This window comes from Cavia porcellus, unplaced genomic scaffold (assembly GCF_034190915.1).
Source record: "Cavia porcellus strain 051 isolate PalLab524CR breed Dunkin Hartley unplaced genomic scaffold, mCavPor4.1 scaffold_25, whole genome shotgun sequence".
Lineage (NCBI taxonomy): Eukaryota > Metazoa > Chordata > Mammalia > Rodentia > Caviidae > Cavia > Cavia porcellus.
The window spans coordinates 42,871,315-42,893,682 of NW_026947508.1; the positions used below are offsets into that span (position 1 = coordinate 42,871,315).

The 22,368-nt window shown below is 37.0% G+C and overlaps 1 protein-coding gene across 5 annotated transcripts in view; it reads right to left on the minus strand.

Annotated features, from left to right (window-relative positions):
• Window positions 1-22,042, minus strand: part of Spata6 (spermatogenesis associated 6) — a 149,715-nt gene extending 127,673 nt beyond the window's left edge. For 4 of the 5 annotated variants that reach the window (XM_063236470.1, XM_063236468.1, XM_063236469.1 and 1 more), the window contains exon 1: window positions 21,778-22,042. In XM_063236470.1, the coding sequence (XP_063092540.1) occupies window positions 21,778-21,828 (51 nt within the window). In that variant the 5' untranslated portion in view covers window positions 21,829-22,042. The remainder of the gene's footprint in view (window positions 1-21,777) is intronic. The other variant, XM_063236471.1, reaches the window with a different exon arrangement.
• Between the last annotated feature and the right edge of the window lie 326 nt (window positions 22,043-22,368).

The following is a 22,368-nucleotide window of genomic DNA, read 5'->3' on the forward strand; positions in this document are numbered from 1 at the left end:
GATCTTAGCATTGCCGGACAAAAGTAATAAAGGAAATAAGGAGCCCAAAAATTTAACTTCCCAGCCCTGGACACACACAAACAATCTAAAAGCTTCTAAATATGTCCAGAAGCAAGATCTTTTCTTCTTTATCCATAGAGCTTGAATTGCCAAAAGCCAAACACAATCTCTCATAATGTGATTAACTGAATTACAGTGCAAGTGTAACATTCAGACGCAGAGGGAATTTGTATTAATAGGATGCTGATTGGAAAGTATAAGATTCTACAAACTGGGATGGAAATGTTTGGGATCAACCTGATGAGGTTGGGGATACTGAACTCCTAAATTCTATTAGATTATTTTACCACAGGAAAAGGCATCCCACAGTGGCAGAGAAACCCCATCTACCCCCAACCTGGCCCCCAACTTGGCCTTTTCACTTCTGCCTGAGAAAAGAATAAAGACTTTCCTTGATGGCGTTACCAAGCAAAATACCACCAACATTCCTCAGGACTGACTCTTACACCCACTTTTGTTCCTAGACCTATAACCAAGCTCAGATCTCAAAAGGTTCCTGAAGAGCAAGACCCTTGAGGAGGTAGACTACACTCTAAAAGAACTTATAACTTCTATACTTTTATAAGTAAAAGTCGGGGGAATAAGTACTGGAATTTATTTTAAGGGTGTAGAGTAATATGGGGAGTAATATAAACCCAAATTTCTTGATATGGGCCTCTTAAAGGACAGATTCTAGATTTAATGTCATAGATTGTGGAGTTTTAATAAAATTATTTTAGTTAGTTGGCTGAAATATGGCCCAAAAGATGGCCCACTGTGAGTAAGCTGGTGATACCTAATATTCCTTGGTTTACTGCTGGTATAAGGTAAAGACTCAGGGAAATGGAAATACTGGAATGGACTAGTCAGGTAAAACCAATTTCTCTACACTGGGAAGGTCCAGAAAATGTATCCTTCATGACTACCTTAAAAAATAAGATTGTGAGCAGAGCACCAGTATCAGTGAAAAGTTTTCATTGCTCTTCTCTGTATGTCAGAGCTTACGGTGGGGACTGCAGTCACCTGATTGAGGAACTTAAATGTCATGGGTATAGTTGGATCTCAGAGTTGCAGGAGCAAAATAAAATGGCAACACTAAATCACAAAAGGCAAGGTGAGTGTAATTACTATAACAGACAACAGAGGCAAAGCAATGATCAGAAGTGAGATAGGAAGCCTACTAAATTTTTATAAAATGAACTATCTGAAATCACGGTAACAGAACCACAGTCCCTAATAATTCCAAACGAGCCTGCAAACTGAAAGCTTGTAAAATGAAGGAGAGGCTAGGTTCTCTGGGGGAAAGATACTGGTGTACTACCAAAATGTTATTCTATCAATATTTTTCCCATCCTTCCCTAGACGGACTTATAGCCTTTTACTAAGGTAATCATACATGAGGGAAAAGAAATGATCAGAGATTAAGGAGCCTACTGGACACTGGTTCTGAACTAATGCTGACTCCAGGAGACCCAGAACATCATTATGGTCCTCTTAAGCCTTGAGGTCCATGGAAATCATGTGATCAATTAAGTATTAGCCAAAGTGCAACTCATAGTGGGTTCACTAGGTCTCCAAATCTATCCTGTGGTTATTTCCTGTTATGGATTAGATCAAGACATCCAACAGTTCATGTGTCGTAAGGTGGGGCTTTTGGAAGATGATCTGGAGATACTGTAGCTGATTTGGTGTTGGGAGGTGAGGCTGGCTGGAGATGGCTATACTGGAGATAAGACCTAGAAGGGTTTACTGTATTCTTATCACTAACTCCTCCCTGCTTTCTCTGCTTCTTGGCCACCATGACACGAGCAGCTTTCCTCTGAGAGATCTTTCCACCACATGGTTTCTGCCTTGAAGCCAACAGACCATGAAGTGAAAACATGGGCTAAAATAAACTTCTCATCCTTTACGTTGTGGGTACAGACAGAGCGTCTTTGATGAAGAAAGTAACTAAGGTATTTCTTCAGTTGCAGAGAACACAATTGGTATAGACAGACTTAGTACTTGACACAATCCGCAAATGGTGCCTTCATATTAGAGTGAGGGCTACTGCGGTGGAAAAGGCCAAATTGAGCCCATAGGAATTGCCTCTATTTGACAAAATAGTAAATCAAAATTAATGGGAATTGTTGAGTCCTGAGCCCTTGGCAGGAGGACGCAGCGCAGCATGGAGTGGAGCCAAGATGGAGAACTGCATTGATTCTGGGGGAGTGCTGGGGATTGGGTCCTGTGGCTGTTGTCACTGGCTGGAGGACATCTTGAAGTTGGGCAGAGCCCGGGGCCGCGGCGGTGTCAGTCAGCCACCCCTGGTACAGAGAGGACTGGTGGGATCTGCTGGGGCTGAGCTATGCCTCTGCTTGGGACCCAGTAGCCAGGGACAAAACTGTCATGACTCTGTGACATCCACAAGGTACAGCCTAACTTGCTGAAGGAACTTGCGGGTCAACTGGCTCAGAGGCTCAAGGCTAGCCTGCACCGTCCCTGCATCCCTGCATGTACCTCAGATAACAGCAAACTGGGGAGGGCAGCAAAACCCCAGTCAGCATGCTTCAGAAAGGCCCTAAGCAATACAGAGGGCCAGAGACCCCCAAGACACACTTGTCTGAAAGAAACCTCAAACATGACAAGAGATAGAAATAAAAAAAAAAAAAACCTTCAGCTGCTGACCCTAGGAAAATAAACCCAGGAGAGGTAAATACAGAAGAGAACCAGTGCAGTAATCATGCAATATTAGACACATTATCAGTGGACATAAAGAAATACCGTCGTGGCCTCATAGATGAATTTGAAACTGTACTTGTGATCCAAGTGAGGCAAGATATAAAAAGATTAATTAAAGAAATGATAAGCCCCTCCCAAGAGAACACAGACAGAACAACAGAGGAACTCAGAAAAGGAAGAGAAACCTTTAATGCAGAATATAAACAAAACCTAGAATACATGAAGCAGATCCAAAGAGATTACCAGGAAACTAAAAACTCCATTGAAACCTGGCAAAATGCAGACAGAAACTAAAGTTAGCCTTTCGAGACTTGAAGAGAGATTTATGATGTGTGATTGTGAAAGAAAAGCTCTTAAAAATAACAAGGAAACAGGCAATAACAATACAAAGGCTAGAAGACAACAAGAGGATTTATAACTTAAGAACAAAAAATGTGAGTGAAGAAGCAGGAGTAACCACAGATGAACTACAAAGACTATTCACAGATACAATTAAGGAAAACTTCCCAAGAATAGGAAAAAGAAATGATATATAGCTAAATGAGGCATACAGAACTCCAGCCACCTACAACCAAAACAGATCTACAACCAGACATACAAAAATCAAGATTCCAGAAATCCACCACAAGAACAGAATATTAAAAGCAGCCAGAGAAAAGAAGCAGATTACCTCCAAAGGAAAAATTATCAAAATAACAACAGACTTATCAACACAAACTCTCAAATTGAGAAGAGCCTGGGGGGAAATAGTCCAAACCCTGAAAGAAAATAACCTCCAGCCAAGACTGATGTAACCGGAAAATTTTCTCTCTCAAAATTAATGAGAAACAAGATATTTCCAAGACAAGGAGGAACTGTGGGAGTTCATGGCCACCAATCCAACCCTACAGAAAATACTGAAGGACATTCCAGAGAGAGAGAGGAAAAAATACCAGGATTCCAGCAACAGTGACAGAGAGGCCTCAGTAAATGGGGCAGACAGTGGAATGAAGGAGTAAGGTGGACAAATAATGACAGAAGAATAAAATAGCAGAAATGAAGCAGATACAGTAAGCTATAATCTTTAATACAGATATCCCTGATATACTGACAAAAAAGAAACAGGCAGAATAGATTAGGAGGCAGGATCCATCAAGATGCTCTGAATAGGAAATACACTCGACCTGAAAGAGGGTTAATAAACTGAGAGTCAAAGATGAGAAAACAATGCTATATGTGACAGGAAACCAGAGAGAAATAGGGACAACTCGTCCAGCAGCCACAGATAGATTGGAAAGCTATGGCACTTTTGGGCAGTGTAGAACTACACAGCTGGAAGGAAGGAAAAACCTTGTGACTTTAGTAAATAAAGGAGTACAGCTCAAGATCAAGCTCAGGAATAAAAAGTGTTCTGAGTGCTCAGCAACACTCAGATAGATAACAGGTTGGCCCCCTAATCTAAAAACTAAAGGAGCTAGTGGGACCCAAAATATACAAAGTACCCTGAGAAAGGGAAAGGGCAGGAATTGTCTAAAAAAAGGAAGGCAGAAGACATTGTTAATAATGTATCCAGATTTAAAAGTCACAGTAGTCTTATCGCTGTTTAGTTTGATTGTATTTTGTTTCAGTCTGTCTACTCATATTAGATTTTAGGGCACAGATAACCCCAAAATAGCAGGTTACACCATGCTAACTATCCTTAATTTCCTATTAACTTAAACTGAAATCTTGTATTACTTACATTGTCTTACTAAGACTGATCTTATTTGAAGCTGGTTTGTTAGACCACTGTTCTGCCTTGACTGATTTTATTTGAATTTGGCACGCTTGATAGTATCAGATAACAACATGTAAAAGATATCCATTCCGGATTAATTAACTGCTTTCAAGTTCTACAATGTCTTCAAAGTTGTGTTTTTATAAAAATAGCTATGTAATGCTATGCTTAACTATATAATGCCTGATGATGTGGACAATTCTATTGAAAATAACAAGAGAAAGCATAGTAACTATATAGATAACCTAATATTGTGGTCTTATATGTCTTTGTCATTTCATGTTTTTCTAGGAATTTGTTTTGTTGTCTTAATCTGTTTTTCCTATAATACAGAAAGGATAGATATACATGTAGAGATTCACACATGGGAAGAATTTCTAAACTATTTACGGGAACAGATTATATAATACATGATATAATGAACAGATACTCTGACGAAGAAGAGACACTAAGAAACTCAATGCTAATTCTGTAGCATTATGATATAAAATGTAGTAATACTATCATTCACTGTTCAAAGTGATATTAGTCTTGTCTCTTATGCTCAATTTCAGCATACGTAAAGATAAAGACAGCTACTACGAAGAGAATGAGAGACATTACGGCAGTCATTATTGACTTCCCCAAAATCAGGTCTTGAAGACCTAAAAAGCCTTCATCATCCTGTAATGATGTAGTTCTATAATGTTCAGTATGTATTCAATGTGTGTGCAAATGGGGACAACTATTTGGAAGAAAACTAGAGACAATAAGACAGTGAAGATCTCCAGTGGACTTGCTTTGAAATCTGTGTTTCTTTAAATTGTTTCCTTATGAACTGTTTTGTTCTGTTTTGTTATGTTTAATCTTACCAGCTATAAGAGAAAAAACAACTGTGTAGGACTAATAACCATATTACTAAGTTTTTGTTGGATCATTGAGTAGAACTGTTTGCAGCGTCATTATTTGAATGTCACTTTGTATGCTTTAATTTTGTAACTTGAACAACTATTTCTAAGATGACACTATGTAACTTATCAAGTAGTGATTTCTTACTGTTTATTTTTCTGAAGTTCTATATTATTTCTACTGTTTTTTTGTTTTTTCTCTTTAAATAAAAAAAAGAAAAAAATAGTAAATCGAAAGTATCCCTGAAGACAATGCAGAGATAAATGCCATCAAAGACATGAAAGATGCAGTTTCTACTACATCTCCATTTAACTCTATTTGGCCTATGTAGAAGATACATGGATCTTGGAGAATGAAGGTGGATTAAAATAAACTTAATCAAATGGTGACTCCAATTGTTGCAGCTGTAATAGATGTGGTTTCCTTGCTTGAGCACATTAACTCCTGATAGCTGCAATATAGTTAATGACTTGGCAAATACCTTTTTCTCCTTAACTCACCGGAAGCAATTTGCTTTCAGCTGCCAAGGTCAGCAAAACACCCTCACTGTCTTCCCTCAGGGGTATGTCCTACCTTCAGCCCTATGCCACAGTTTATTTCACAGGAATCTTGACCACCTTTTTCTTCCATGAGGTGTCCCCACTGGTCCATGACATATCATATATGACATTATTCAGATCAGGCCAAGTACACACAAGGTATTAACCACTCTGGCCTTGTTGATAATGAATTTTTAAATCAGAGGATGGGAAATAAATGCAATTAAAATTCAAGGGCCCTCTACGTCAGTAAAATTTCCAAAAACCAACAGTATGGGACATGCAGAGATATCTCTTCTAAGGTAAAAGACGAGTTGTTCCATCTGGCCGCTTCAATAACTGAAAAAATAAGACACAAAACCAATGGGTCTATTTGGAATCTGACAGCAACACATTACTTCCTTTGGTGTGTTATTCTGGCCCCTTTGCTAAGTGACTTGGAAAGATAGCTTTGAGTACATCCAGAACAAGAGAAGCCTCTGCCACAGGTCTAGACTACTATTCAGTCTGCTTTGCCCCTTAGGCCATACGATCCAGCAGATCCAATAGTACCGGAGGCCTCAGCAGCAGAATAAGAGGTTGTCTGGAGTTGCTGGCAGGCTCTAACAAGTCAATCACAGCAAAGCCCTTGAAGTTTTACAGCAAAGCCCAGCATCATCCCCCTTCAACTATCCTTCCTTTGAAAATAGTTCCTAGCCTCCTACTGAGTTTTAGTGAAAAGTGAACACTGGACCTTAGGATACTAGGTTACCATGAAACCTGAGCTTCCCATCATTAACTAGGTACTATCTGACTTACCAAGTCATTGATGCACCAGTCCATCATCATATGGAAGTGCTATATATGTGATCAAGCCCACCAAGGTGATAAAGATGCAAGTATTATCAAGAACTAGCCACATGCCCATGGCTTACTCCTGCTACACTGCCTTCTGTCTCCTGACACACATTTATGGCCTCAGGGCAAGTATGAATTCAAAGGAAAAGAATTTAAGGCCTAATCTACAGAAGGTTCTACATAACATGCAGCACAACTGAAAAGTGAACGGTTGCAGCACTAGCCCCCCTTCCCGGGACACCCCTTAAGAGCAGTAGCAATGAGAAACGTTCACAGTGCATAGAACTTGGGGCAGTGCAACTGTTTATACATTTTGCTTGGAAGAAAAAATGACAATATATGTGAGTATACGCTATTCATAAGCTATAGCTAAGGTCTGGCTGGATGATTAGGGACTTGGAAGGAATATAATTGGAAAATTGATGATAAAGACATTCGAGGAAGAGGTATGTGACTATATCTCTTCATATGGATGATGTAAAGATGTTTGTGCTCCACATAAAAGCTTACCAAAAAGATAACCTCATGAGAACTTTAGTAATCAAGTGAATAGGAAACTAATTCTGTGGGCAGCAGTCAACCTCGTTCCTGGGCCATCCTGTCACTGCCCACTGCTGTAAATGAAGTGGTCATACAGTGGCAGGGATGCAGTCATGGACGTTATACATGACTTCAAGAGTTTCTTCAGCTCTGGAAAATCCTTGGTTTTAATATCTTTGAATATTGTTTCTTCTGGTCTCTCTTACCTTTTCTCCTGACAGTGCTATTAGATACATGTTGGAAATAGAACATTTCCGATTAAAACTTTGACTAAGACATAACAAAATTAAATGTGTGTTTAATTTTCCAGTCTCAAAGTAAATGAAGCAAAAAAAAAATTGTAACTAAATTTAAAAATTCCCATCAGTAACTGCTTTCAAAAGCAGCCCAATAATCATTAAAGCATTAAAGATGTTGTTATGGTTGATACATGGTGTCAATTTGAGAAGTTTGGAAGTTTAACTAAGAGACTCAGCAAAGAGCTAAGATCTTTACTTTGTAAACATCCTGAGCCTGTGCAAGAGGAGAGCATGGAGATAGTGGGAGCACTATATCCACCCAAGGGACATACCTGATTACAGTATAAGGGAGGACAGGAGGCTTGCTCCTCCCCCTTTTTACTCTGTTGCTTTGCTGTCCTATGCTGCCTTGAAGTGCTCCCCCTGTGCCACGACACTCTGCCTCTGAGCCAACTGATTATGGACTGAAACCTCCACAAACTGAGCTAAGTAAATGTTTCCTTAATTTTGGGTGTGCATTATTTTGTCCCAGCAATGTGGGAAAAGTAACTAAGACAGATGTAAAAGATGGAAACAGCTGGGTATGGTGGCACAACTCCTATAATCCCAGCACTTAGGAAGCTGAGGCAGGAGAATCATTTGCAAGTTTGAGACCAGCCTGGGCTACAAAGTGAGCCCAAGGTCAGCTTGAACTGCACAGCAAGAGCCCGTCTCAAAACAAACAAACAACCAAAGATGTAAACAACAACATTTAGTAATTTTTCCTAATATTTAAAGTTTAACAGCAGAAAGATACATGTACTATTTCCAAATGTTTATGAAAACATTCACTAAGGTAGGATGATATTGTGGGCCATGAAATGAATCTCAATAAACACAAAAGGAATAAAATCATGTAAATTATACTATCCAATCACAATTGAATTAAAGCAAAAATTAGTAATAGGAAAGGAAATGGAAAAATACACTTAACTATTTGGAAATTAAACAAAGTCTGAAATCAATCATGAGTCAAAGAAAAAATGGTAGGACAAATTAGAATATACTTTCAACAACATGAAAATTAAATACATATCACTATAATGGGATATAATTAGGTCACTTCTAAAAGGTGTACACATCATGATCAAAAATTATAGTGTAGCTTTTTAAAAAAAATTTACAGTAAAGGACACATTGTACTAATCTTCCTCAAAATACATGCTCAAATTTGACTAAGACTTCAGACACGTACATCCCATAAATCCTGACACTTAGTTACACTATTGTAGCCTCAATGACCTGAGTCAATTCAAAATATTTGCCTTCCATGGTCAATCTGACTTTAGGGAATCGCCAGAAGTCACATGATGCTAGTTCCTATGACTACGGTATATAGGGACACATCACATTGTCTGCACAAGCTTGCCATTCCATTGGGAGGCATCTGGCAGCAGCATTTATCATTCCAGATCTGCTTCAGAAAGTGGAAAGAACACTGGGATGTAACAAAGTGAGGAGCAATAGGGAATATTTTTAAGAGAAGTAATGGCAATGTGTCTTTAACTGTAATTTTTTTATTTAAATAAACACCACATTGCTTGATTGCAGCACTGAATCTTAGAAATTCCCTTCAATTATTTTTTCTGCAAGAAGCTACTTAACAAAGTGCCTTATTCATGATAAAAGCTCTCAGAAATCTAAGAACTGAAAAAAATGTCTTTAACTGATAAAGTATAATTCTAACACAGCCTATAATTTCAAACACACTTATGATTGAAAGATTGAATGCCTCACCACTAATATTAGCAAAAAGTTAAGGATGTCCACTTTCAATACTTCTGTGTCACAATCTACTCAAGTTCTAGGTAGTACAAAATGACAAGAGAAAGATATACTGAAATGAAGAAAAAGCACATGGAATTGGAAAGGCAAAAAGTAAAGCAGTATATTCAGACAGCATAACTGTTCCCTACTACGAATATGTTACTTAAAATTATAAAAGCTACTAAAATCACAGGACGCAAGATAAATGAACAAAATAAATTTTATTTCTACACACTAGCAACAACACTTAAATAATTTTTAAAATTCTATTAATAGCATCAAAACATGAACTACTTGTATATAAAATACATGGTTAATAAATACTACAAATATCAATAAAATATAAAGACCTAAATAACAGAAATATATATCAGATTAATGAAATAAAAAGTTTCAATGTTGTTAAGATATCAACCCTACAAAAATTGAACTATAATCTCAATTCATCAAGGCACTAAGTAAACTAACAAAACTGATATTGGATAAATTCACTTGAAATAAAAATATAGTAACTTACAATTTTAGAAGCAATATTTAGATCCTTCACCTAGTAAGAGACATGAAAAATAAAAACACCACAAAGATGAAAAAATATGAAATCACAAAAATAAAAATGAAAAGAGAAGCACTTAGCTGGCAAAGGCAAGCTTCTGAGTTCAATTCCTGGTACAAAAAAAAAAAAAGAAGAAGAAGAAAAAAGAAAAGAAAAAGGAATTGATAGACAGCTTAAGAGACTAAATTATCTTGAAAAATGTCAAGAAAAATAAAACTTTAAAATTAATAAATAAAAGAATTTAATAGTGAAGAAGTCTCTAAGATCAAGATAAAAGCAAAAGTGATACATATATGCACATGTAAGAATTTAAGAAACATGGAAAAAAGATAAAATTTCCAACATATATCTAATGGCACTGTCAGGAGAAAAGGTAAAAGAGACTAGAAGAAACAATATTCAAAGATATTAAAACCAAGGATTTTCCAGAGCTGAAGAAATTCTTGAAGTCTCAGATGGGAAATATACACCCAGTACAGAAAAAAATAATAATAATAAATCTACAACTCTGTACATTATAGTGTACTTAAATACATCAAAGATAAAGTGAAAATACATACTCATAGCAAAGAGTCTAATGTTTCTATTAAAATGGTAGATCATATAAGCAAAAATCTAACGTAATATAAAATATTTGAGTAGACAAGCTTGATATGTTAAAACATAATAAATGAGATTATATATTATTTTAAGTAAATAACATTTGTAACTATTGGATAAGTATAAGGACACAAAGAAAATAAAAATAATCAGGATAATTCACATCTTGCTCATAACTGTGATGGTTAATTTTACATACCAATTTGAGTTAAGGGATACCTGATAAAACATTATTGCCAGGTATGTCTGTGAGAGTGTTTCCTTAAGAGGTTACTATATAGCTCATCAGACTGAGTAAAGATCTGCCCTTACCAATGTAGTGAGGCATTATTTAATCTGTTAGCATCAGGATAGAACAAAAATGAAGAAGGGCAACCTTACTCACTCTTTTTGAGTTAGGACATTCAATTTACACTCTTGTACAACAGAAGTGCAAGGTTTCTGGCTTTCACAATCTGAGGCTTAAACTGGCTCAGATTGTCTAACTTTTGGACTCAGATTAAATTACAGTACCAACTTCTTTGGTCCCCCAGATTAGTATGTACTATGAGACTATCCAGCCTCCATAATTAAGTGTGCCAATTTCCACAATAAATGTTCCTATGTACCTATCTATCCTATTGGCTCTGTTTTTCGAGATCTTTATACATTACCCCAATGCAATTAATTAAATTAACCAAAATGCCAAATTAAAAGATAGTACATATACATGTGTGTGTGTTTGTACATGGGAGATAAAGTAGGAAGGCATTTATACATAAATTCTAAGCATTTGGATATTAAACTCTTAAAAATAGTCTTAAGTTATAGCAGAATTCCCAATAAAAAGTATAAACTATATACAAGCAATAATTTTACATCAATATTATCAAAACTTGGGGCTTAAGCTTAGTGACATAAGCGCCTGCCTGGCAAGTATGAGGTCATGAGTTCAATCCCCAGTATCAAAACAAACAAACCAACAAAAAAAAAAAAAAAATCAAAACTTTTGAGACGATAATTAGAACTTGGAAGTAATCAAGTAATTTAATACAGATATTACAATGAGAAAAAATACTGAGGGGTAATAAATATAAAACACAGAATAGTGTGATTTGCCAAAAGGAAAAGAAAGCTGAGATTTTAGGAAGAGATATACAGGGGGCTTCTTTTTATATATGTTTTGTTTTTTAAGCTGGTGGGCAGGTATATAAGCATCCACTATACTACTCATAATTTTTATAATGTTTTTATGTCTGAAATATTTCAAAATAAATGTTTTAACAGTAAGTAAATAAAACAGTACACAACTCAAAAAAAAAAAAAAAAAAAAAAAAAACAAAACTAAAATCATACCTATGAACACAAACAAAAACTCCTAAATAAAAAACTGACCAGTTAGCAGGCCATGGTGGCGCACCCCGGTAATCCCAGCACTTGGGAGGCTGAAATTCAAGGACAGCCTGACCTACAAAGTGAGCTCAAGGCTAGACTGAACTGTATAGTAAGACCTTGTCTCAAAAAGACAAAAAACAACAACAAAAACTGGCCAAATTCAGCAAAAGAGGGTAATAATTATATATTCTGACTTAAAAAACAATTAGGAAAAGAATCAAAAGAGTTCAGCATCAAAAAAATGTGTCTTTGGGATACTCTGCTAACTGAATAAATGGCAGCCATATAATAATACTAATATTAGGATAAAGTATACATAAAATTGTTAGAATTTAAAATAAATGATTCATTATCAGCAATTTCTTAAGATTTGCTGTAATTTTACTGGGGGAACTTAAGAAGCATAACTTGAAATCAGAAAAAAATATAAAAATGCATATCATTATCTCTATTATTTTACAGAAGATTTGGCCAAAAACATAAATAAGGATGGAGAGGGCAAAAATTGCACAGGAGAACCCAAATAAATCTTACCTGAAAAAAAAAATATTTTCCACATAAAAATCCAAGTAACTATTAGAACTAATATGCATGTCAGCAATGCAACTGAAGACAAAATTAAAATACAAAATGTGCAAAAATGCAAACAAAAGTTTTCATGGGAGCAAAATTTTGTAATATTCCTAAACTGGAAACAATGAAAATGTCCATCAATAATAGAAAGGATAAATAAAAGATGGTACATTTATGTAAGACAGTTAAAATTATTCTTGTCTCACAAAATCCTGTGAATAAATTTTTACAAAATTAGACATAAAAGAGTTTATGCTGGAAAGAAATATAGACAGATACATACATACATACATACATACAGAATGAGCTAGATTTCAAAAGTTCAGATTGCATTATTATTGAAGAAAGAGGAGGAAGCAATCAGCTCAATGAGGTATGGTGCTGATAATAGTCTAATTATTGGTTACTATACACTTAAGATTTGTGTAATTCCTGAATATATGTTACAGCCTACGAAAACATTAATTTAAAAAAAATCAACAGTATGTGATTTGCCAATTAAAAGAAAAGCTTAAAAATATATTCTTTACCAGCAACAGAAATTTAACAACAAAAAACACTACTAAAGAGACCAAAAGGTGAAAATATAAGCTTCACTGGCAGTTACATTATATATAAACAACTAAAGCTTAATATCCAATATATATTTAAGTAAAAAATTTCCTATACTCTTCAAGGACAGAAGGATATGAACTGGTTAGTCACAGAAAATGAAACTAGGAAATTACACAGCCAATCCAAACAAAACCTAGAACCAGGAAAAGCTAGAAAAGGAACAGAAGGGTTCTCCCCTACAGCCTTCAGAGGCAGAGAGTTGCACTGCATTATTTACTTTGTAATTCTGGCTTCCAGACATGTAAAAGAAAAAAAGTTTGCTGTTTCAAACCACCAAATTGGTAGTAATTTTTCACAGAATCAAGAAATCTAATAAGATATCCTAAAGCTCAATAGTTTCTTTGCTAAACCTACCTCCAAAAAGAAATGGGTTTGTTACAGTTTAGACCTAAAATGCTTCCCCAAATGATCCTGTTTTCAGAGGTGGAGCTTTTGGACTGTGACCGGATCATCAAGGCTCTTCATCAGTGGATTAATCCAATGAAGAGACCACAGCTTGATAGCATTCCTTGAAAGTAATGGAAAGGAAGCGGGGCCTAGCTCAAGGCATGGGGGTCATGGTAGCATGAACTTGGGGACTAAAACTTATCCCTGGTCCCTCCCTCTATGGCTCTTTCCCTTTCTCTCTGCATCCCAGCTATCATGAGGTGAGAAACTCCAGTGTCTCATCTTTCTGTAGTGATGTTTCTGCCTCACAGGCCTAAAAGAAAGAGTTGTCCAAATGTTGGGGCACAATTATATGATTAGTAAAGGCACAGTTATGGAATAACAATTTATAGTTATAGTCATGCTACAGCAAGTTAAAATCAAATAGTAGCCTATGGCTATGGTCCTGCTGCCTTCACATAAACACCCTGCTGGATTCAGTCAGCCTTGACTGTCTGGATCCAGCTGCTTTTCTTCTGATAATGCACTGGGCCAATTTGACTATTCTCAGCTTATGTTTCCCTTAAGAAAATATAATACTTCTAACTGGCTTCCAGGATTTTGGTTGGGGTGAAGTAACCCAGTCAAAGACATTTTTTAACTCTACTTGCTCCACTTGAATCCCTGCCCTTGTCCCCAGGATGTTCCTATGTTTGATAAATACATTATGTCATGATAAATAATATTATTTGCTTTTAAGCAAATATATTGAGAATTAGTTTTCCTGATAATACACAACTTAATTCAATCCATGTAACCAATCATAATCACTGTACTTCCTGCTTGTAAACTGTATTTAAACTGAACCCAAAATTGCCTCAGTGCTATTTAGACTTGGTTCCACTGGCCTACTGGCATTAAAATCAATAAACAAGTTGCCGTCTAGATTTCTCCATGCAAAGAATCTTCCATTTGGTTTCCATTGGCTTCTCTGTAATATAATCATGGACAGAAACCTTGGTGAAACAACATAAATCTCTTTGTTTTTAAAAAGTTGACTTTCTCAGGTATTTTGTCACCATGACAGTAAGCTACTAGTTTCTAGTCTAAAAGATTCAAAACCTCAGCCATTTGCAGGTTGGGGGAGACAGAACAAGGCCACACCAGCAAGCAAGCCCAGTTTGAGAAGCAGCACCATGCATGGGCCACCACTGAACTGGGAACAGTAGGAACAGCCAGATTCCAGCCCCTTCTGGCACACTGGCTGGCAAACAAGAAATACCAATCTCCCTCTACCCCCATAAGCAACCAGCTGACCTGGAAAAACACAGGCTGTGATGATAGCTATCAAGGTAAAATGCAATTAGATGCCTGTAGTGCTTTGGTGTTTCACTAACATTGCAGGGCTAGGGCCAATGGTCTGATACAGATTCAGAGGATAATGGTACCCAGTGTAGCATCTATGGGGGATCTCCTTCTGATTCCCTATGGTCTTGATTTGAAATCCTATATTGTTTCCATCTTTGTGTTGTGTTTTATTCTCTTTTTGTTTTGTTTGATTATGTTAAATCTGACGGCAGGCACAGCTATCTCAAAGATAACAAAATATATTATGGTAGCAATTCTGGATTTACTATTGTCTTGTTTAAAGTCCTTTATTACATTCATTGCTTAGATTTTATGGTTTCTATTCTATTCTGTTCTGTTTGATTTTTACTATGTCCAAAGTTATCTGCAGCTATTTTGAAGACACCAAAAGGCATTATGGTCACTGTTGTTGATTTCCTAATGTTTTGAGGTTCTGTATCTCTTACACTGGTTTGTTTTGATTGGTTTTATTATTTTATCATCTTTAAAATAAAATAGAAAAAAGAAAAAAAGATTCAAAACCTCTCTTTTACAACATATATTTTGCAAGTTACCTACACACATAAATAAAAAATAAATCAATTTCCCAACCAAAAAGAAAAAAAGGAATTTATAATGAAATATATATTTCTACATGTAAGTGCTTGGGCAGGACTAAGATGGAAAACACATTTGCACCTATATAGAACCTATGTAAAATTGCGCGTTTCAAATGTGGGATGACACGTATCACATATGGGTAACACAAGCAGTGCTGTCACTTGTGTTGGGATTTTTCCAAAAGGTAAACTCTTAGTAGAGTCCCAAATAAAACCAAATACATTCTTTCTTCGACTTGTATGGCAATTTCTGAAAATTTCATTGTATTTTAAAACCTTTTCCCAAAAAGACTTGTTTTTACACAAAAAACAGGGTTGTATTATTATTAAATATCATTATTGTTCTCTAAAAATAACTGTAAACAAGTTTCTTGTCTCCATATAGCAGCCCCCCTATAGTTGCACTTTCTATAGTTTCAGACAACCAGTTCAAAAATATTAAAAGAAAAAATCTAGAAATAAACAATTCATGAAATTTGAATTACATTCCACACCATCACGTCTCCAGCTGGGAATATGATTCAATCCTTTGCCAGAGAATCCATGCTGTGTGTATTATCCACCCTAGTCACTTGGTTAACAGATTGACCAATAAGCTGTAGCAGTGCTTATGTTTAAGAAACTACCATTTTACTTAACAGTGTCCCAAAGTTCAAGAGTAATGATCCTGGTAATTCAAATACGCCAAAGAGAAGCCACAAAGTACTTCCTTTAAGTAAAAACATGAAAGCTCTTGACTTACAAGAAAAAAATCTTATATGCTGAGGTTGCTAAACCATATGGTAAGAATGAGTCTTCCAGGGCTCAGAAGGTATTTTCTACTGATAAAGGGGTACTACCATACTCAGTGGCAAATCACATCAAAAAAATGACCTCATACAATTAATTTCAATAGAACCAGCCCAAATCGCCATGACAAAGGTAACCCAGTAAATGTAAATGCTCCTTAGAACACTGTACCCATCCATACCAAAAGATCTATACAAATATATTCACTGGAAAATTATAAAATAAAAAGGCAGAAACTACTGGTATTTAAAAATCATATGGGAACAAAATTTAAGTAACTGCCATATAAATATTCAGCATTACATAATAATTAAGGGAATGAACTTGAATCAACAAGGGCAAATCTCAAAAACAGACGCAGAAACAGGCTGTAGAAAGGTAAATATAGCATAGAACTAATTGTGTAAAAAATTTAAATAAACAAATCAATAGGATAAGTGACATATAAACATACATAGATATGCAGTAAAGTCATAAAAACTCTAATGAAAACATATACTCCAACTTTAGGATATTGGTTACCTTAAAAATAAGAGAGGGAAAAATAAGGTCAGTAAGAAGTACAAAGGATGCTCTACCTATATTTGCAACATTTTATTTCCCAAAAACAATAAGCAAATGTGAAATATATCATTTGCCAAATGGGGGGCATACAGATTTAGTAATTATTTTCTATAAGGATGAAATATTTTATAACAGAATTTATATTCTGTATAAACTTATCACCAATGTTAGCATGACTAAGGCTGAGATACTACACCAGGGTAACTGGATAAGAATCATGAAGATAATCAAGAGTTAAGATGAACAGTGACTGAAAAGGAACCAGCTCAGTTTTCCCCAATGCTATCGTCAATGAGTTAGGTAAATGAAGGTAAGTGAATACAGAGAAGAAAAACTACAAATTATACACAATTAACCCTAAACTTAACTATTAGGGGAAAAACAATTGGCCACTTTCATTGTATAAGCATAGATGGGCCTTACTCCAATTTTTCCTTCTTTTTTTCCCCAAATAATCTCATGAAGATTTAAATACAATGCTAAATGATAAAAAAGTAGAGAGATGAAGCAGCAAAGATACTTTTTATCAAAGACATTTCAAATATTAAAAGTTAAAAAAAATGAAAAGTATCACTGTGGGAAATTGCAATTCTTTGATGCACTTTCGGAAGAATTCCGAAGGATGGAAAACTCCACGCATTCCTCCCAGCAGTGTATTTTCTCTGTAGTTCTGCTGTTCTGTTATGTTGCAGTTCTGTTGAATAACATAAAACGCTGTGTGATACATCCACACCATTTATATTGCTATGAATTTGCTCTCATAGAGCCACCATATTACATGTATGAGATCAGCACTAGTAATGTAGCAAAAAGTAAAACATGTAAGAGAGTAGGACAGGATGCCACTTACAACAGAGAGCAGAGACAAAGCATTTAAATTCCAATGTATGAAAGTTGGGGAAAATTAAATTTTATCACAACAGTAAAAAAATCAGGCAATAACACAATGTATGTATTCTATATCTACACCTGGTCTCTCTAAAAATTAATATCTGCCTATAAAAAGATTCCTAGAAGAATGAATATGCATGAATCTTTATGTATAACAATCATGCTGCAGAAACTCAAATTAACAAGCAAACAATGAATTGCAACAAACTAAAAGGCTTTTGCACAACAGATAAAGAAGTCAACAGCAAGGAAACACCCTACAGAATGGAAAAATTTTCAAACCATGTATCTGATGAGTTAATACCAAAATGTATATAAATAAAAAGAACTCAACAGCAAGAAAACAACCAAATAAAAAAAATTATTTTCAAGTGGACAAAGGACCTGGATAAAAATAGGTATAGGAAAAAGTTACCCCCATATCTAATTAGCAGGCAAATGCAAATCAAAACTATAATAAAATATCACCTCAAATACATTAGAATGGCTATTATCAAAAAAAAGATGGTAGTGGTACCTCAGTTGACAAAGTGAATTTGTTCTACAGTTTTAGAAAAGATGATCACCTTTGTGTCTGCGTGGGAAAATGACTGCGGGTGTATTTATCACCCAATGCAGAGTTGGAAAATGAAAACAAAATTTTGCCAAATGCTTCTGTTGCACACCAAATTGTTTGCAAACAAAAGCATTCATGAACACAGGCATCACTGTATTATTAGATGAAGGTGAAGAGGAAGGAATCCTTGTACTAAAACCACTATGATCTTATAATCCTACTTCTGGGAATATAGCCAAATGAAAGGAAGTCAGTATGTGGAAAAAATCTCTATGTTCCCAAGTTCACTGCAACATTATTTCCAAAAGTTAAGATGTGGATTCAACCTCTATCCCTAAATGAATGAACTGATTTTTTAAATGTAATATGCTGTACATTTGGGGGCTGCTACATCACACACCCATACAAAATACTAAAATATTTTTATTTGCAACAATGTGCATGATCTTGGAGGACATTTATGTTAAGGACATGAGCCAGACACAAAAGACAAATTCTTCAAGATCTCCTACGTAGGGCCCAAAAAAGTCAAGCTCAAAACAGCATAGACTAGGATACTCATTGCCAGGGGCTAGAGAGAGGGGTGAGGACTGTGGACATGTTTGTTGAAGGCCACCACATTTCAATAAGGATGAATATGATCTAGACATGCAATAAATAGCAAAGAGGTTACAGATCACAATAAAGCATTGTATCCTAGAAAATCACTGAGATAAACCTTAAATGTTCTCACCACAAAAGAAAAATATGCGACATAAAAGTATATGTGGATTACCTTGATTTAATCATTACACACTGTATAAACATCATTTTGTGTACTGTGAATATATTTATTTGTCAATAAAATTTTAAAAGGCAATGATGGGTAAACATTTTGTGGTAGGCACATGTAAGATAATACTACCCCACAATTTAAAGGAAGGAATAAACCAGGGAAATACACAACAACATGTCAACCATAAAAACATGCTGAGTAAAAGAATCTGGATATAAAACATTACAGATAATACAAAGTGTAAGTACCAGTAAACTAACCAACAGCAAGAGAAATCAGAAAATTATTTCCCTCTGCATAAGGCTTGAAAAGGGTACAAGAGAATTTTGTAGAGTGATGGAAATATTCTAAATTTTGATCTCAGTTATGATGACAGGCATGCATGAATTTATCAAAATCCAATGGGGGGACAATAATGGGAATTAAAAAATAGAATTTATATTAAAATGGACTCCAAAAACCTAAAACTCAAATAATCAAATGCACCAGGTAAACACTGATTAGATCTTTTTTAAAAAATTATCTATAAGCCATTCTGTTACAATTGGGAAAACCGGAATTGTACCAGATATTAAGAAATGATCACAATTTTTAAGATGTGATAATGGTACTTTGCAATGAAGAATAATTTTACAAGATGCATGTTGAAATAGGAATAGAGTCAATAATTCAGTTTCAGATGTTCAATAAAAAAGTTTTATATATAAGCAAACATACAGACACAGGGTCATAGGATACAAATATTCCCTAATTGATTCTTCCAGCTGCTCTGTTTGAAAATTTTCATTTAAAATACCAGAAAGAAGATTTCAAGAGGATATATTAAATAAAGAAAAAAAAATACAGAACAGTTTACAAAACAAACTTTCTGTTGTGCAAAAAAGAATAAAAGTAAAAAAGTGATGTATGAAAGCAGTCTGTGTGTGCATCTGACTATATTACAACCAATGAAAATGGTTACCTGGAATAGATGAGGTTAGTGAGAAATAGGTTAGAAGAGATGTAGATTGAAAGTAAAACTTTTGTTTGTTTTTTGTTTTTTGGTACCAGGGATGGAACTCATGACCTCCTGCTTGCCAGGGAGGCGCTTATGCATAAGCCTTGAAAGTAAAACTTCTGAGTATATAATTGTATATGATTTTGATCCTTGCCCATGAAAATGAAAAAAATAAAAGGAAAGGAAAAATCAAAATTGAAAAGATATTAGAAGTATCTCTGGTCATGATTCCTCTTCAGTTAAAGTCAAATTAATCAAGATGTTCAGCTTGTACAGTTACTAATGGTAAGGTTTCTTCCTGAGTATCAGAGACATTTAAAAGGAATTTAAAAATTCAGCAGAAAACTTAATATCTTGTTGCAGATCTGCCCCCAAAATAGATGTAAAGTTCAGCTATGGAATTGCTGGCCAAAATTTCTGCAGACCTAAACAGAAACCAACAGTTGCAGAAGCTTTCTTCTGTATCTTCACTCAAACAGCGCATCCCGCCCCCCCCCCCCCCTTTTAAGAAGCTTCCCTTCGTTAAGACCTAAAACAGTTTTGTGACTTCCCTGTATGTTTGGGTTTGGTGTTGCAGCAGTTCCACTGAAAGTGAGGAAGGCTAGCAAGCAAAGAGTGGGATGCTATAAGCTGGGTTAAATAGTGAAGCTTTGCCTGCAAGCTGCACAGGAAGGAAAGGCAGAGGGCTCAGTGGGGCAGCACAAAGAAGAGTAATCAGTACTTCAGCACACTCTTGAGCCTTCTGAGAACAGAGGAGTTACAGAGGAAGGGGATAGAAGCACGAGTTCTGGTTCCAAACTGTTTATAGTTCTGTCTGTACCTGCAGGACTAATCTGGGGTGCAAAACGGATCTGGAGAGGGTTTTGCTCTACAAGAAGTAAGCCAGAATTTTTATCTGAAGAGGAAACTAAGAGGATTCTCTAAAGAATGCAGGGGAAGCAATTCAAAGCCCCTTGGAAAGGATCTTCAGCAATCACCCAGCCCAGATAGTTTTCTCAGAGCTTGGAGAGCTCTCAGTTGGACCCGGATTTCCACAGCAGCTGGGCCAAGAGCCCTCTTAAACAAGTCTGGAGAGTGGGTGGTTTTGGCAGTTTGGAAAACGAAGAAATAAGGTATTTCCTTAGAAACACTGAGGAGGCCTTTCTGAGAATGACAAGAAAGGTGAGAAGGATTCTCTTTTTTTAGTCCGGAGGACTGGGGACTACAAGTGACTGAAGTGATTTCCGGAGAAGTCAGGTTTCTTCCAGGAAGCCCTGGGAAGAAATGAAAAGGTACCTCGTACTAGGATACATTTCCACAGCTGGGGGTGAAGACTGGATTACTGCCAACCTCTTCACTAACGGGAATCTTGGAATCTGGTCAGAAAGGGCGTGTTTGGAGCCGCGGAGCGACAATCCACAGTCACGACCTGCACTGGAACTGGGGCTAACTACCTAAGACAACAGGGGAGGGGAAGAGGAATTTGAAGAGAACACCATCGCCCCAATACAAGAAAGTCGGAGGCCGGAAAAGTACTCGGATGTGGCTTGGAAATAACTTGAAAGCATCAAAACTAGAAGTTGAGATGCAGCTAGGAGAGCCGAGGTAGTCAGGCCTTTGCGCCGTCGGAGTGGGAAGGCGCTCAAAAAGTGGCGGCCGACGAGGTGCCCTGGAGGCAGGATTCCTCAGGCAGGGGCCGGAGGACGAAGGAAGTCTGAAGGAATACGGGGTTCACGGGGTGGGGGGGTGACCGAAGGGAAGCGTGCGAGTCTGTTTTCCCGGGTCGGGGGTGGGGGGACCGATCGATACTCACAGAGCGGATCTCCAGCGCCAGGGCGCATTGCAGCGCCTTCACCTTCGGCATCCGCGCGAGGTGGGGCGCCGGGGAGGGACCCCGGCCTCCGGCCCGAAAGAGGCAGGGAAACGCGGGGCGGGGCGGGGACGGGGAGATGGCGAGGTGGCGGCGGTGGCAGCTGTGGCCCCCAGGCCGGGGCCCGCGGTCCAGCCTGGGTCCCGCCGGAGCAGTAGCTGAACTCAGGGCGCTGACTCGTTGTCATGGCAGCCAGTAGGGGCGGGGCCGGAAGAGAGGCCTGGCGGGCAAGCGGCGGAGCTGCGCGTAAGGGCCTGCGGCAGAGGGCGGGGCTCAGCGTTCGCAGGCGGGGCAGGGGGCGGGGCTCACAAGGGGAGGGGCGATGGGCGAGCCGCTTATGACGTCACTATGTGAGCCCAAAGCCCGAGGAAAGAGAACAGCTGTACAGTGAGAGGGGAATCAGGACTTTGGAGCTCTGAGTTCCAATGTGGCGGTGCCACCTTGGGCTAGTGCCCTTCCTCTGTGACCTCAGTTTCTTCAGGTGCATAATATGAATAATTATTATGATTGAATTTCACGGTAAAGATTACATAA